At 54.5% G+C, this 15,674-nt stretch overlaps 1 protein-coding gene across 5 annotated transcripts; it reads left to right on the forward strand.

Annotated features, from left to right (window-relative positions):
• The first annotated feature begins 17 nt into the window (after window positions 1-17).
• On the forward strand, window positions 18-14,270 carry HNRNPL (heterogeneous nuclear ribonucleoprotein L). Of its 5 annotated transcripts, none has more exons than XM_038528945.1 (13): window positions 142-165; window positions 4,795-4,913; window positions 5,502-5,739; window positions 5,858-5,943; window positions 6,472-6,568; window positions 6,653-6,725; window positions 10,111-10,182; window positions 10,294-10,574; window positions 11,588-11,709; window positions 12,007-12,208; window positions 13,082-13,139; window positions 13,239-13,334; window positions 13,888-14,270. In XM_038528945.1, the coding sequence occupies exons 3-13, from the start codon at window positions 5,515-5,517 to the stop codon at window positions 13,944-13,946; spliced, it is 1,371 nt and encodes a 456-aa protein (XP_038384873.1). In that variant the 5' UTR covers window positions 142-165; window positions 4,795-4,913; window positions 5,502-5,514; the 3' UTR covers window positions 13,947-14,270. The 5 variants fall into 5 exon arrangements, with proteins under 5 accessions (XP_038384875.1, XP_038384873.1, XP_038384871.1 ...); XM_038528944.1 differs by lacking the exon at window positions 142-165 and adding an exon at window positions 2,371-2,634; XM_038528946.1 differs by lacking the exon at window positions 142-165 and adding an exon at window positions 3,097-3,298.
• Window positions 14,271-15,674: the final 1,404 nt, after the last annotated feature.

Consider the following 15,674-nt stretch of genomic DNA (forward strand, 5'->3'; position numbering starts at 1 on the left):
CTCCATTCAAACGCAGAGCAACTCTCGATCTCCCCCCCCCCGTTTTTTTTTCCCAGGCTGAAAAGAGGTCGTGGTCCCTTTAAGGCCCGCCCCTCCCTCCCCCAAAACTTCCCAGTGTCTGCTCTTTTCGATCCCGGACGGCCGGCCAGGCTCGCCGCCGAGCTGGTAGGGGCTGGGGGCGAGGGGTCGGGGCGGGGGGCGGGGGGCGGGGGGGAGGCGCCGCCCGCCGCCGGAGCGCAGGGGGTGGGGGAGGGGCGGAGGCCGGGAGCCTGGCGGTGCGGGGAACGCGACGGCCCGGCCGCCCGCCGAGGGTGTGAGCGGGCGGGCGACCCGGAACGCGCGGCGCCGAGGACGGTTCCGCCGCGTCCCGGCAGCGCGCGTCGGCGCGAGGGGCGTACGGGCCGGGCGCGGGGGCGGGGAGGGGAGGGGCCCCTCTCCCCCCTCCCCCCTCCCCCCACCGCATTCCTCTGACGTCGGGATCTCGCGACCCCGCCCTTCGGTGGGACCCGCCCCGCCTCCCTCCGTCGCCACGATCACGTGTTGGAGGCGCCGCCCCCCCCCCCCCCCCCTTTTCGGTGTTCCGCCGGCCTTTTGGGATTTTCCCGGTGTGACCGGGAACTGATTGAGATCGCCGGCAGCCCGCTCCCAACTTTCTCATCTCCCCAAATCTGCGGGCCCGTCGGTCCTGTCCCACTCTCGTAGCTCACTGACCCCATTTCAAACTTAGTTTCCACGAGGGCTCCTATTATTTTAGGAACCCCCTTTCCTTTCACCGGAGGGAAGATTCCGAAGCGTCCTTGGGGGGGCGCCCCTATTTCCCACGATTCTGTCCTCTCTAAGCTCAGGATCTCCCGTCCCACCTCCGAGAGACAGCCCCCTAACGCGGGCTCCTGGCTCGACCCCCCACCCCGCCCCTAGGTCCCGGCTCTTGGGAACGGCGTTGGACCCCGGAGCCGGAGGGAGGGGGAATCTTCAGGGTTGCCCTACCCTGTCCCCAAGGAAGGAGGGCCCGGACACCTAGAACACCGGGACTCCCCTTTGGTGCACGGTGCCTGGTGCTTGCTAGGGGGCCAGCGTCACTACGGCTTGGGCCGGGACCGCCGCTCCCTTACCCACACAGGACTTCCGCGCGGGAAAAGGGACAGTCACCAGCCTGTGACGAGCCACAGAGATCAGGACCGGGGCAGGCGCGTGAAAGCCACTGGCCTGGGTGGTCGGGAGTTATCACGGGGACGAGTAGGGACAGGGACCTCTTTCAGAGTAGCGACTGCCGCACGGACAGCGCGAGTGATTGCCGGCAGGAGGGGTTTGTAGCTGGAAGGGCCTACGCGGGCAAAGGTCGAAAGGGGCGTGAAGGGTCCTCCCTTTGTGCAAACTGAAAGGCGCTATTCTGGCTGAATGTAGAGGCGGAGCGGATGCGTGAGATGACGCCGGCCAACTTGACAGGGTCCGAAGACAGTCGGCAGCTGCAAATGGTTTTCTCCCGAAAGGGTTAAGTTTGGGTTATTAAAATTCCTCCGGTCTCGTGAAGGATCGAGGTGGGGAGGGAAAAGGTACAGCGGTGGGGACGCTGCACTGGCAGCTGCCCCCGTCTCGGGCTGGCCCTCGGCGCCACACACAGCATGTCAATAAATACTCGGGGTACCCCAGGCCTTGGCTCGTTTATAGGGTCGCCCCGCCTCCGGAGACGCCTGGAAGCCTATGGGCGCTCGCGCCCTCGCCCCCGATCCCGTCCTAGACTGCGCCAAAGAACGCCCGTCGGCCTGGGGAGGGCTTCCTTTCTGCACCCAATCAGAGACCACCGGTGGTCGTAGCGTCCAAGCGAGGGGACCCTTCCCCCTCGTCATTGACTAATCGGGTAGAGACGCAGGAGATGGGCATCTGCAGTAACCACTGGAGAGAGGCCAGAGGGAGGGCTTTCCTTTTCTCCTTGCGGAGTGGCGCGGGAAGGGGGGAGTCGTGACTGGAACACTAAGGCTTTTCGGTTTGATGGACCAGTGAGGGAGCCAATCAAAGTGGGAAGAAGGCGGGGCTCCCCAAGCGAATGGGGAGCGTTCTTCCTATCAGGGGCTCCACGGGAGGCCGGGCCGTGCCAGAAATCCGACCTATCAAATTGGAGTTTATTTTAAGGCGGCGGGGTCGGGCGAATGACTGGCAGAAAGCACTCGCCTATAAGGAGTGTCCCAGACAAACGAGGGCGGGCCCGGCTGCAGAACGGCGTGGGCTGTACCCAATAGGCGCGCGAGGCGTGCGGAGGCTTCCCCTCCCCCCTTGGCGGGACCAGTGGCTCCCCCTATCGGGTGGGGGCGGCGGGTGACGGGCGTGTCCCTCCCCCAATGAGAGGCGGGGGGAGGCGGGTTCTGCGCCGCCATGTCGCGGAGGCTGCTGCCCCGGGCGGAGAAGCGGCGTCGGCGGCTGGAGCAGAGGCAGCAGCCGGACGAGCAGCGGAGGCGGTCGGGAGCGATGGTGAAGATGGCGGCGGCGGGCGGCGGAGGCGGCGGTGGCCGCTACTACGGCGGCGGCAGTGAGGGCGGCCGAGCCCCTAAGCGGCTCAAGACGGACAACGCTGGCGACCAGCACGGAGGCGGTGGCGGCGGCGGTGGAGGAGCCGGGGCGGCGGGCGGCGGCGGCGGGGTGAGGCCAGGGCCCTAGGCGCCGGGGACGGCCGTGAAGGGAGGGAAAAATTTCCACCTTGAGGGTATTCATTTGCGGGGGGGCGCCTCTGCGCACGCGCCCAAGGCCCTCACGCCGTGACGGGGTGGGGGAGGGGCAGGCATTGGGCAAACGGCGGGGTTTGCGCGAGGACAGGCGCTTGCGCGTGCGCGCTAGTCAGAGCGGAGGGGGGGTGTGGGAGGCGGAGGAAGGAGCTCGCGCTGCGGGTGGCGCAATGCGCAGGCGCCGCGGGCTGGAGTGTGGGGGCCGGGCACGCGGCCGGGCCGTTTCTTTTCCTTTATCGTTTAATTCACTGCCCTCCTGCGCAAGCGCACTACTTGTGCTTGGGCCTCGTGGGCGGGTGGGGGGAGCACCGCGTGAGCGGGAACGGGTGGGCGGTGGCCTTTTCCGCACTTGAGTGGGGAATTTTGCCCGATTGCTATTAAATCTTTATCGCGTCATGGTTCGTGTCGACACAGAAGTTGATCTACTTTGAGCATGTTCCCCGAGAACAGACTGTGTCCCCGTTTTTGTGGGCTGTGAAAACCAGAAGAAAGGCTTGCGAAAGGTCTTTTGAGCCGTGTGGGAATTGAACTAAGCTTTGGAACCATCACAAGTTTGCTTAAAAGTACCGGGGCTTAAGTGGGTGCGTTTGGTTTGATGAACCAGAATGTTCCATGAGGGTGGGCGTTTTGGGAGGTTTTCGACGTCTTTGGCCTCCTAGTTGGGAAGGACCACCGTTTGTTCCTCCTGGCTTGGAGCCCATTCCCTCCTCCCTCCCAAGTTCACGAAGTCCTCTCCCGTTCAGCCATTTGCAGGATTTTCCAGGGTTTGGTGGTGACCTGTAGCTGTGATTTCTAGTGTTTCAATTTCTCCCAGGCCTTGTTGCACACATTTTGGAAGTACTTAAGCTAAATCTTAACACTTCTGTGTGAGTTACAGGGTGGTATTACAATTCGGGACTCCAAGGGCTGAGGGAAGTTTGTTCAGATCATATAGCTATGGGGGCGGGGCTGGGATTAGAATTTATGGGCTATGGAACTCTAAACTGCTGAGCTGGTAACCATCAGGCGGGTGTGCCTCCTGTGGTTTGTGTGGTTCATTCCTGAAATAGAATCCAATTCTGCCCCTGTTCCATGGGCTTCTGCTTGGTGGCTCTTAGACAGGAGGTTGGGCCCAGAGCCCAGGAGACATGGAGAAAGTTACTTTCTTCCTGATTCCCAGAGGCGTCTCCCTCTGTGTGGGTGGAAAGATAGTTCTTGCAAGGGAGCTGTCTTGAGTTTTAGTGGTGTGGGTTGGAGTTTTTTTTCTTTCTGAAAGACTTTTCATATCTTGTTTTTCCTTAGTCTGGCCTAGGCAGTATTTTCCAACACAGATTTGGGTGGGTGATTAAAGGCTAGAAGTGGTTGAGTCGGCCCTGGCTTTCACAGCTTCTGGGGCATGGGTGTTTTACTGTGTGACTGGTCCTGGGGGTGAATGGTGGGGAACCGTAATGCTTGACTGGGCTTGTTCCACTAGGGAAAGGTCAAAGTTGCATTCCAAGAGAATGTTGTGATTCATTCAGACTGCAGCAGAAAACTGTTTGAGTTCTTCCTGCTAGTTCTGTGCCCTTCCTATCTCAGTTGTTTCCCCGTTTCCTTGACCAGTGGGTAGAGAAGAATTCTAGGAGGAATGTAAGATATGGGGCATGTCTTATCTTACATTTTGCCTTCCTCAGAAGCTACAGCAAGAGGGGATCCCTGGGTGGCTCAGCGGTTTAGCGCCTGCCTTCCGCCCAGGGTGTGATCCTGGAGTTCCGGGATCGAGTCCCACATCGGGCTCCCTGCATGGAGCCTGCTTCTCTCTCTGCCTGTGTCTCTACCTCGCTCTCCCTTTCTCTGTGTATCTCATGAATGAATAAATTATCTTTAAAAGAAGAAGAAGCTACAGCAAGAGGCAGTGGCAAGTGGTCACGCACTCAGGCCCTGTGCTCTGCAGGCCTAAAATCCTTTTGAGGTGATTGGTTTGTATTGCCATCCCTTGTTGTCCGTGCTGTTTGACATTTAAGTGTCTTATCTGATTGGGTTCCCAACAACACAGAGGACAGTGGGCCTGCATCTTGTACAGCAGGAAATGAAGTTATGATTTTGCTTCCTTTCATAGGAGAACTACGATGACCCACACAAAACCCCTGCCTCCCCGGTTGTTCACATCAGGGGCTTGATTGACGGCGTGGTGGAAGCTGACCTTGTGGAGGCCTTGCAGGAATTTGGACCCATCAGGTACTCCATTCAGAGGCCACGGGTTGGACATAGAAGTTGGTGTCCTTTGTGTCCTTGGGTTTTGGTTGGAAGTGACATGACCAGTTTGACCCAGGGTTCTTTGGCTAGGTCCTAGGGCTTCTCCACTCTTGGGTTTAGCCCTTACACTTTGGGTGAGGTGGCAAGTTCCATGTCTTCCCACCCCCCATTTGTAGCTTCTAGTCCACATTCTCTCACTCACGTAGCAAGCGTTTTTGTCACATGTTAGGCACTGGGAATAGAGTAGCAAATGAAACTGTTTGGGGGCCCCTTCCAGATAGCTTCCCATCCAGAGTGATTAGCACTGTGAGAGGAAAGCCCAGGAGCCTGCGGGAGGCATCTGACTCAGCCAGGGGAGGAGGATTCTCGAAGGCAGGCTCCCCAGAGGAGGTGATGCCTACGTCTCTTTGCATGTTGTGCCACCTAGGGTGCAGGATGTTCAGGTCAGGAAACCATGGTGGGGGTACAGAGGAGTCCAGAGGGATGAGTCTGTTCAGGGAATATCTGGAATGCCACTTTCTTGTCCATATTCTCCTGCAAGAGCTGAAATATATGTGTTCTTTCTGCCAGCTATGTGGTAGTAATGCCTAAAAAGAGACAAGCGTTGGTGGAGTTTGAAGACGTGCTGGGGGCTTGCAACGCTGTGAACTACGCAGCTGACAACCAAATCTACATTGCTGGCCACCCGGCTTTTGTCAATTACTCTACCAGCCAGAAGATCTCCCGGCCCGGGGACTCAGATGACTCCCGGAGCGTCAACAGCGTGCTTCTCTTTACCATCTTGAACCCGATCTATTCCATTACCACGGTATGTGCCAACGAGCTGCCTTACAGATGCTTTTGTGAGCCTCTCTTCTTCCCTTCCTCTCCCCTGAGCCAGATTGACCTGCCAGTGCCTTTTCATCTTGCCTATATGCTTTCTACAGGATGTTCTTTACACTATCTGCAACCCTTGTGGTCCTGTCCAGAGAATTGTTATTTTCCGGAAGAATGGAGTCCAGGCCATGGTGGAATATCCTTCGATGGGAAAGGGGGTGTTCTCAGAGTTGGGGGTGCTCTCAAGGCTCGGCAGGAAGTCCATCCTTTCAACCAGCATGGAGCTCCTGATGCCTGCCATGTGCCTGGTTTCTTCACAGAGCCCCTGGTCTGATGGGAGGGATCGTTAAAGAATGGGGCATGTAGTGTGAAAGCTCAGAGTCTAGGGTGCCATGGGGGTGGGGGGTGGTGTTGTCCAGGTTTAGTCAAAGCACATGGCACAGGAGAGAGGAGTGGGCAAAGGAAAAGTGGCTTGGCCTGGGATGGTGGCAGAGGGAGGTGCTGTCACCTGTGGGTCTTGGGTTGTGAGTGTAGATGACAGGAACTCCAGACAGTGACTGCCCACCTGGGGCAGCACTTCAGCGCGTCTCCTGCAAGCGGCTAGTGACCAGGCAGTGAGCTAAGTGCACATGCAGTATATGGTTTTTGGGGATTCCCTCGTCGTCCTCCCGTGAAGCCCTTCCCAAAGCACACCCATCTCGGGGCTTTCCTTAACTTTACGCACATTTGACTCTGTGCAGAGTGCCCAGCGGGCCAAGGCCTCGCTCAATGGGGCTGATATTTACTCGGGTTGTTGCACTCTGAAGATTGAATATGCGAAGGTAGGTCTGGGAAGTGACTGCCCCTTGTCACCTTCCTGGTGAACTGGGGCCTGGCTAACTTCAAGCTTTGTCTTGTCCCTGCAGCCCACACGCTTGAATGTGTTCAAGAACGATCAGGATACTTGGGACTACACAAATCCCAATCTCAGTGGACAAGGTAATCCTGATGGCCACTTTGTTCTAAACACACCCGCCTTGCCTTCACTCGACTAGTGCACTCCATAGACCCGGGCTCAGGGTTATGTAATGCCATTGGGCTCCCTGTGGACATGGGAGGGCCTGGGGCGGTGGGGTGGTCAGCTCTTGGAAAAGACGCTCTAGTGGGAGAGGCTGAATGAGGGGACCTCTAGGTTCTAGCTGCTGCTGGGGGCCCTTTGATGTGCCTGAGGGTGTAGAGCCAGGGCAGAGGCTTGGACGGGGTGGGGGAGCAGGGCCTCGTTGAGCACAGGGCGAGGCAATGGCTTACATAAACCAGCAGCAGCTCCCAGATGGATTCTGCTGCTTCCCTTCTAGGAGCCTGCCTAGGGTCACTGACTCTCCATCCTCACTGGGCCAGGAATGGTTCTCTTGCTCTCCACTATCGAGAGGGTTTGCTGGGGGAAGGGCGGGGGCAGAGTGGGGGAGGCAATGAGGGCTCCCGGGCCCTTGGAGGAGAGCCTTTGAGCAAGTTGACTTTGTGGAGGTGAGACACCCTGGATTGGAGCAGGGCGGACATGCCTCACCTCCCTTGTAGCGGGGACTCAACATCTCTACAGGGGGCCCAAACGGACAACCCCCTTCCTAGAATCTGTCAAGAATGGTTTGCCTTGGATAGGAGGGAGAGGTGGAGGATTGCCTTTGAAACAGCGGCACCCCCTCAGCAAGACCGTCCATCTCTGTCTATCTTGGTCTGATACGTCGGACTAGGCCACGGGCTGAGGGAGGAGGCCGGTTGCTGACCTCTCAACGGGCCCTGGGAGGCCAAAGGCCCCCATTCCTAGGTGGGCCTGTCTTGCTCGCCCTCACAGCTGGGAAGCAGTGGGCAGGGTGGGCTAGATTCTTCCCCAGGACCCTCACAGTGGGCACTGTGGGCCTGGCTGCCCCTCCAGAGGTCAGAGGCAAATTGGTGACCGAGTGAATGTACCAGAGCGGGCAATGGCATTACATGACCGCTAACAGAAACATGGCAACCAACCATTTCTTCTCCAAGGAACATAATAGAAGATGTGCAGACCGGCAGGGGCTAGTGGCAGGGGCTGGCTGTGCATTGGTTTTGATGCCTCTCAGCTCTGGCCGCCCCGAGGCTGGGGGGCAAAAACGAGAGCTGATGAGGTGGCCTGGAGTGAGGGCGGTGCTTCGCCACCCCTCGGGAACCATACTTCAGCGGCTCTGCCTCTGCACATTGCTCACCAACACACAGGGTAGAAACCACTAGCTCTTCCTGGAGAGAACAGAACACGCAGCCTCCACCACGTCCCCAGAAACAGCCGCAGACTTGAGCTCACTACATCAAGAACACCACACCGCGCTCCAAGGAACAGCTACAAGCACAGAGACAGAGGCAGACAGAGACAAAGAGAGAAAGAGACGCAACATGGCAGCAGACACTGCTTTTTTACTAAACATTAAAAAAAAAGTCAAAATCCAAGCAAACTCGAACCCGAGAATGTACACAGAAGTAGGAAACACAGAGAACAGAGCTCTCCCAGCCAGCCAGCGGCGCTCTTTTCGGAGAACGTTTCATAGACCGAAGTAGATTCCATGGGCCTCCAAGACAATAGGATCCTCTCTCCATTCCTCGCCATATGGGTTGTTTTTTGGTTTTTGGTTTTTTTAAGTCCTTTGGTTTGGGGAGGGCCTTTTTTTTGTTCTTTTCTGTTTCGATATTTTTATTTTTTCCGCAGTCATCGGCTGCCAACATAATCTGCACCAACTGGAGATCAGAAAACAAAAAAAAAAAAAAACTTAAACCACAACAAAAAAAAAAAATCAAAAAAACCAAACAGACCTAAAACCAGACAGCCAAACAGCTCAGAGGTACACAGTTACCTGCTGGTGGGTAACCGGGCGCGCTCCCAAGGCCAAAAGCGCGGGCATAGTGGGGCCACTGGCACACTTCATAACCAGGAGACACGCACACGGAGCGCTACACAGCCAGAAGCACCGCACCACCGCACTGCAGCACACAATGTGAGGAGGTGACAACATGGAGGGACACTACCCACTTCATACACCTTTATTTTCCACTTTCTGGTATCTTCTGAGGACAGAACATCTGTGAGCCATTTTTGATTTAATCAAAACATTGACTTTTAAAAAACAATTCTTAAAAGAAAAATTGTAGCGGATGTGTACCGTAACTTGTATTTATGACTGTAAAACCATGTGATGCAGGGTCGCAGTGTATGTTTGATGGGACGCCATCTTTCAGAACTGTGCTAACTCACTGTTGAAGCGTCCAATGGTAAGAGAAAATACAGATTTGTTTTTTGTGACAAATGGACATTGTACTCTGTACTTCTGCTGTAAGTAGCCCTTTTCCATCTTTGTAATGACTGATTGTTGAAAACAAAACCCAGGCCGGGTGGCAGGAAAGGGCAGTGGTCTCGAGCCCTGGGTTTTGGAGTCAGCCAGACCTGGGTTCAAATCCTGGCTCGGCCACTAACTTGCTTTGTAACCTTGGGCCAAAGTGTCTTTTAACTACTCAGTTAAAAGTTGAGTGCTCAGGTTCCTTATCTGTAAAACGGGGGTAAACTAGTACCTACCTCATAGGGTTGTTGTGAGGAATTTCAGAAGCGGTGATGTCTGTAAAGCGCTTAGCAACAGTGTCTGCCACTCAAGCGCTAAATTCATGTAGCGACTATGAATTGCAGCTGGGGTCTGGGGTGGATCTGCGCCATTGTCGGGGTCTGAGAATGTTGATGCCTTGTACATGACTGCTCAATTGAACTGGTTCTGTTGTTGCCCTGCTTGTCCTTTCCTACAGTCCCCCTCTCCTCGGGTTGGATGTAACTTGGTGGGGGAGGGGATGGAGTGGGAGGGGGTATCAGGGTTGACAAAAGAAAGGGCCTAGAAAGTGGGGCCTAGAGCTCCTAGAACCTTGGAACTTTGGGAGCCAGATTTTATCTTTCTGTCCTGCTTTATCTTGGTGGTTTTCTTGCTCAAGCTCCTCTCCCTTTATTGGGAGTTATTTTAGAAATCTGTTCTTGGCTCCATAATATAACAGCTTCTGTAGCATCTGCAGTTTCCCCAGAGGGCCCAAGAGCTGGCCTTCCCATTTGGGCCAGGGCAGGAGAAAGCCCAGAAGCTGGCCTCATCCTTCCCAGAGAAAGGAAATCTGCTGTTTGGCATGGGCAGGGGAAGAGAAGCGGGCTCCGTCCTTGAGAATGGGCTTCATGCCCACCCTGGGTCAGGCCACAGGAAGGAGGCCCCAGCAGCTCCAGTGAGGAAGGGAGGGTTTGCTTAAGGCTTGCAGGAACTGAAGGGCTTTGAGGTTAGCCTCTAGTCAGGAGGGTGACCCTCTTTGTTCCAAGTTAGTCTCTGACTGCTTTCTCTGTCCACAGGTGACCCTGGCAGCAACCCTAACAAACGCCAGAGACAGCCCCCTCTCCTGGGAGATCACCCCGCAGAATATGGTGAGGGCAGGGGGTTCCCCTCCGTGGACTCCCGTGGCTCATGTGCCCCTGCCCGCCGCCCGCCGCGCAAATTCTCACCCGTCCTCCCTCTCTTTCCTTCCCACCCCCCAGGAGGGCCCCACGGTGGGTACCACAGCCATTACCATGATGAGGGCTACGGGCCCCCCCCACCTCACTACGAAGGGAGAAGGATGGGCCCACCAGTGGGGGGTCACCGTCGGGGCCCAAGTCGCTACGGCCCCCAGTATGGGCACCCCCCACCCCCTCCCCCACCACCCGAGTATGGCCCCCACGCCGACAGCCCTGTGCTCATGGTCTATGGCTTGGATCAATCTAAGATGAACTGTGATCGGGTCTTCAATGTCTTCTGCTTGTATGGCAATGTGGAGAAGGTGAGCCTCTGTCAGGTCCGTTGCTTCCCTTACAGACCTAGCTGGCTGAACCTCAGACGTCCCGGTGGGGGAAGGAGCCTGGCTGGGAGCAGGCTGATGCAGAGAGGGTGGCTCGCTGAAGCAGGCGGCCAGCTGCAGACATTTGGTTTGTCCTCACCATCGGAGTTGTGTTTTTTAACCGGGGGTGTTAACCAGGACTTCTTCGTGTGGAAGTATTAACGTTACACGAATGTTTATGACTTAAAAAACTATTGTGGCCGAAGATCATCGTGTGAGGATTTTCTTCAGAAAACTTATGATGATCTGGCAACGCTGGCCTTCCTGCTGTGCCTGTAGGAAAGGTGGCTGTGCACCTCTGACCGGGTGGCTTTTCTCGAACCCAGCTGAGTCCTGAAAGCGTCTAAAGAGCTCCTGGCCCCTGGCTTAGCCCGGGGCTCACGGCAGTGACAGCTAGCACAGGTCAAACGTTCGTGGCATTGAAAGGGCTTGAAGCGTAGCAACTTGCCCGTCCTAGAATCCTTGATGAGAAGTCAGGGCAGCGGAGGCACGGAGGGTAAATAACTTGCCCAGGTTCACAGACCTTTACGTAGAAGCCGGATTTCAGGCTACAGAAGCTGGCTTTAGCGCCTCTGGCATGGGTTCTCACGGTTGTCGGTACTGTCACCCACGGCAGTGTGTCCCATTGTGGCCCGCCCTCCGTAGACCGTGTGCGTCTGTGAACAGACGACAGAAGTAGCTGCTCTGTTTTCTCCCTGTGCCCCCGGCTTTTGTTGGTCTCCGTTAAGCAGTGCACGCATGGGTTACGTCCTGAGGTGACAACACTGCCCGTTGCGCTGAGCCCTTACTGTGGGCCAGATGCTCTTCTCTCTGCTCCGGGTTCCTCTTTCACAAGTGAGGAAATGGAAGCCTCGCTCCAGAGCCAGGAGTTCCTTGCTTTTAACTAGTTCAGATGTGGTGGGAGAAGGGTCTCTCAGAGCTGGGCAGCAGTGCTGATCACGGTTGCTCTCCTTAAGGTGAAATTCATGAAAAGCAAGCCGGGGGCCGCCATGGTGGAGATGGCTGATGGCTATGCTGTGGACCGGGCCATCACTCACCTCAACAACAACTTCATGTTCGGCCAGAAGCTGAACGTCTGGTAGGTTCTGTGTTTCCTCAGGCTTGGGAGCGTTGGAGAGGGACCAAGGAAAGAAGGGAAGTGGAATGGGGCAACTCTAGCAAGGGCCCAGCAGGAGCATAGCGCAACTGGGTGCTTGTTCAGACAGGAGTTGGGTGTGGCGGGCAGACTCCCCAGCCTTCAGCTGAAGCAGGGGGAGAGAGCTGGCCTCGCCTCAGCTGTGGCGCGCAATGCCCCTGAGGCGCACAGTGTTTCAGATGGGAACGGGGCCAGTGTGGAGGGCTTGGGGTCTAACAGAGCTCCCCTCCCCTGGCACAGTGTCTCCAAGCAACCGGCCATCATGCCCGGGCAGTCTTACGGGCTAGAGGACGGGTCCTGCAGTTATAAAGACTTCAGCGAATCCAGGAACAATCGGTTCTCTACTCCGGAGCAGGCAGCCAAGAATCGCATCCAGCACCCTAGCAACGTGCTACACTTCTTCAATGCACCTCTGGAGGTGACCGAGGAGAACTTCTTCGAGGTGGGTGTGGCGGAGGTGGTCCCTCACCACCGCCATCTGGGTGGGCTTTTTTTTTTTTTTTTTTTTTTTTTTTTTTTTGTCTTTCAACCAGTTCCTATTGAGCCCCGGCCCTGCCAGGCCCTGGGTTGGATCCCAGGGCTGCAGCAGGGACCAGGATGGAGTGGCTGAGAAGGGCATCAAACCTCTAGCAATGGTGGAGTTTGCTGTACTGTTTTATTATTGACAAGCGAGAATGGCTCCATCTTTGCTGAAAAAGGTTTCTCCGTGTCTGGGTGATAGAGGGGTGATCAGAGTCCAGTCTCAGAGCGTCTACGTAGTCAGGCCCTCCCGTGCTTAGATAACATCAGAAGGGAGGCTCTTGTTAAGGCCTCATCGGAGGAAACTGGAACACTGAGGGGGGAGGTTGGCTGACTGGCAGGGTTGGACTTCAGACCTTGCTCTGGCCCGGGGTGTTGGACATGAGTTCAGCAAACACTGCCAGTACACCAGGTGAGAATTTCAGAAAGCAGTTTCTACTGTAATGATGGTAGTTAGCAGTAGTGAGAACATAGTTAAGAGTGGTGTTTCTAAGCCTTTTTTTAATCATGGGGATACCTTAGAGTATGTTGTGTGATCAGAGGTTAAAAACTGTCCAGGAAGGGGGATCCCTGGTGGCTCAGTGTTTTGGCGCATGCCTTCAACCCAGGGCATGATCCTGGAGTCCTGGGATTGAGTCCCACAGGCTCACTGTGTGGAGCCTGCCCCCCACCCCAATGAATAAGTAAAATCTTAAAAAAAAAAAATGTCCAGGAAAATGTAAGTACTCTGTCATGGGCGGCTTGAGTCCTGCCATGTGATGTTCCTGTTTCTGAATCCATTTGCTGTGTCTTGCAGATCTGCGATGAGCTGGGAGTGAAACGGCCATCTTCTGTGAAAGTATTCTCAGGCAAAAGTGAGTAAAGTGTCCCCACCTTTCCCTGTTCCTTGGCTGTAGGTCGGTGGCCCCCTGCTTCCTGCTCAGGTTGGCCTAAAACTTTTGCATTTTGATCAGGTGAACGCAGCTCCTCTGGGCTGCTGGAGTGGGAATCCAAGAGCGATGCCCTGGAGACTTTGGGCTTCCTGAATCATTACCAGATGAAAAACCCAAGTGAGTATCTGTGTGTCCTGTAGTCATCCCCCTGGTGGCCTAATGGTGGTCTGGCTTCAAGCCAGAGCTGTCCTCCTGCTATCAACATAGGACCCCAGAGATCTCTTCACTGTTGCTGACATGGGCAGGGGGTACCTGGTCACCAGGAGATTAGCCTGATGGTCCCCATGGGAGGGAGGGCTAGCCTGGCTGCTTGCCACCACCCACTGCCAGCCTGAGGGTTACTGAGACTCCTCCTCCAGGGACTGGCATTCTGTGCGTCAGAAGCTGCCAGTAAACACTCAACACTGTCTGTCGCAGAGGCTGGCTCAGATAGTACCCAGGAAGGGGCTGTTCTGGCAGCAGGGAACACCTGCCTACTTAGGCCCTGGGCCAGCTGAGGAGCTGGGAATGGGATTGTCCATGGAGTTGAAGGGGAGGGGAAGTGCCTTCACTATTGGGCTTGTTTGCGAGGTTCATGGTGGGCAGTGACCAGGGACCGGTTAGATCCCTGTGGTCAAACTGCAGAAATGGAGGGGAGCCCAGCTAAACCTCTCTTTGTTCTCCTTTGCAGATGGTCCATACCCTTACACTCTGAAGTTGTGTTTCTCCACTGCTCAGCACGCCTCCTAATAGGTGCCCAGGAAGAGTCCCATCTGAGCAGGAAAACATTTTTCCTTTATGCTGTTTGTTTTGTTTTTTTGTTTTTTGTTTTTTTTCTTTTTTTTTCCTTTGCAAAAGTTCCTGTATTCCTTTTTTTAAATGCTAGGTTAGTGGGCTTAACCATAACGGAAACGCTGGAAGTCTGGAGGGGGAGGGGAAGGGGACCTGATATCTCCCAAGATTAACCTTCACTTTTTAAAGAATTATTGTACATGTGATTTTTTTTTCCTGTTCATACATTTGTGCTGCCCGTGTACTCTTAGCACATTTCAATAAAATTGTTTGGAAAATAAACATCGTGCTTACTGGGATCCTAGGGTGTGTCTGCTTCCCTCCCACCTGGTCTCTTGAGGAGGAGCAGGCAGGCCAGGACACAGCACAGCTGCAGGCCCTTGGGAGATACAGGCCCAGCCGGCGGGCCGGGCCAGGCCAGGCCAGGCCGTCGCAGCCCTGGGAATGCTGCTGGCAATTAAGCAGTCTTGAAAATCTTGGGAGGTCTGGTGGTGTTCTTCATGGACCCTGCCCAAGCAAGCTGAATCTAGTTGGAGAGTCACTTAAAAGGTAAATGGTGCTGAAAATACTAAAAACCTCAAGAGATTAAAGAAAAAAGCCTTAATCCTGTCAAGTAAATACTTTTATGAGGTTTTATTTTCCAACCTTATAATAAAAAGTGAAATTCTGCTTCCCAGCCCCTTTAACAATTTTTGATGTGCTTCCCACCACAAAGTTTTACTTTTAACAAAACCCTTTATACTATACAGTGTTTTGTATCACCTACAGAGCTTTCTCCTTATCTTTACCCCTGCAGTGTGTCATGGGGATGTGTCCTAATTTCCCTGGTCCTAAAGGGAAAATCTAGTTTCTTGCTATTGTAAACCATTGCTATATGCATGCAAATACCTCAAGCCAACTTCCCCATACTCCTCTGGAGGTAAGTTCTTAACACTGGAATTGCTGACTTAAAAGATACTTCCTGGGTGGCTCAGGCTCAGTCTGATGGTTGAGCATCAGACCCGATCTCAGGTCTTGGTTTCAAGGGTCATGAGTTCAAGCCTGGCGTTGGGTTCCACACTGGATGCAGAGTCTACTTTAGAAAGCTAACAATTGCAATGTGATAGAACTCTTGAGATTGTGGTAAATGGGAACATGTGTATATGGTTGGAGTGGGGCGTGGGGGAGGGAGGGCTGTAGGTGGAAGGAACCTACTTTAAAGACCTTGATTCATGCTGGAAGGAAGAAATAGTCTGCAGAGAACAAGTGCAAAGGTCAGCTCATTGTGCCTTTTTGATGCATATGCACCTGGAAGCTCACTTTGGCGCCTGGTGAGCTCAGTCAGTGGAGCATGCTACTCTTGATCTCAGGCTTGTGAGTTCGATTTCTTAAAAACAATCTTAGAAAAGAAAACCCACTTTGGTAATTTGTTGTGAAGTCATTTAAACTGATTATTAACATCTGAAGTCACATGGCATTTATGGAACGAACAAACTGCTTCACCAGGGTTTCAAACAACCTTTGCAAAGGAGAAACTACAGTTGCCTTGCAGCCATAAACTTCTAAGTCCTCTAGGATTTGTTTTCAAGTAAATCATGGGGGTAAGAATGTTTTCCCGTTTTGTCTCCCAGCACCCAGTCTTGTTTTAAGATTTTATTTATTCAATGAGAGAGAGAGGCAGAGATACAGGCAGAGGGAGAAGCAGTC

Source organism: Canis lupus, chromosome 1, assembly GCF_011100685.1.
Source record: "Canis lupus familiaris isolate Mischka breed German Shepherd chromosome 1, alternate assembly UU_Cfam_GSD_1.0, whole genome shotgun sequence".
Taxonomy (NCBI): Eukaryota; Metazoa; Chordata; class Mammalia; order Carnivora; family Canidae; genus Canis; species Canis lupus.

Coding starts and splice junctions, on each gene's coding strand:
- HNRNPL (XM_038528943.1), top strand. CDS start 2,371: ATGTCGCGGAGGCTGCTGCCCCGGGCGGAGAAGCGGCGTCGGCGGCTG. Junction 2,635..4,794: donor CGGCGGGCGGCGGCGGCGGG/GTGAGGCCAGGG, acceptor TTCCTTTCATAG/GAGAACTACGATGACCCACA. Junction 6,569..6,652: donor TGAAGATTGAATATGCGAAG/GTAGGTCTGGGA, acceptor TTGTCCCTGCAG/CCCACACGCTTGAATGTGTT.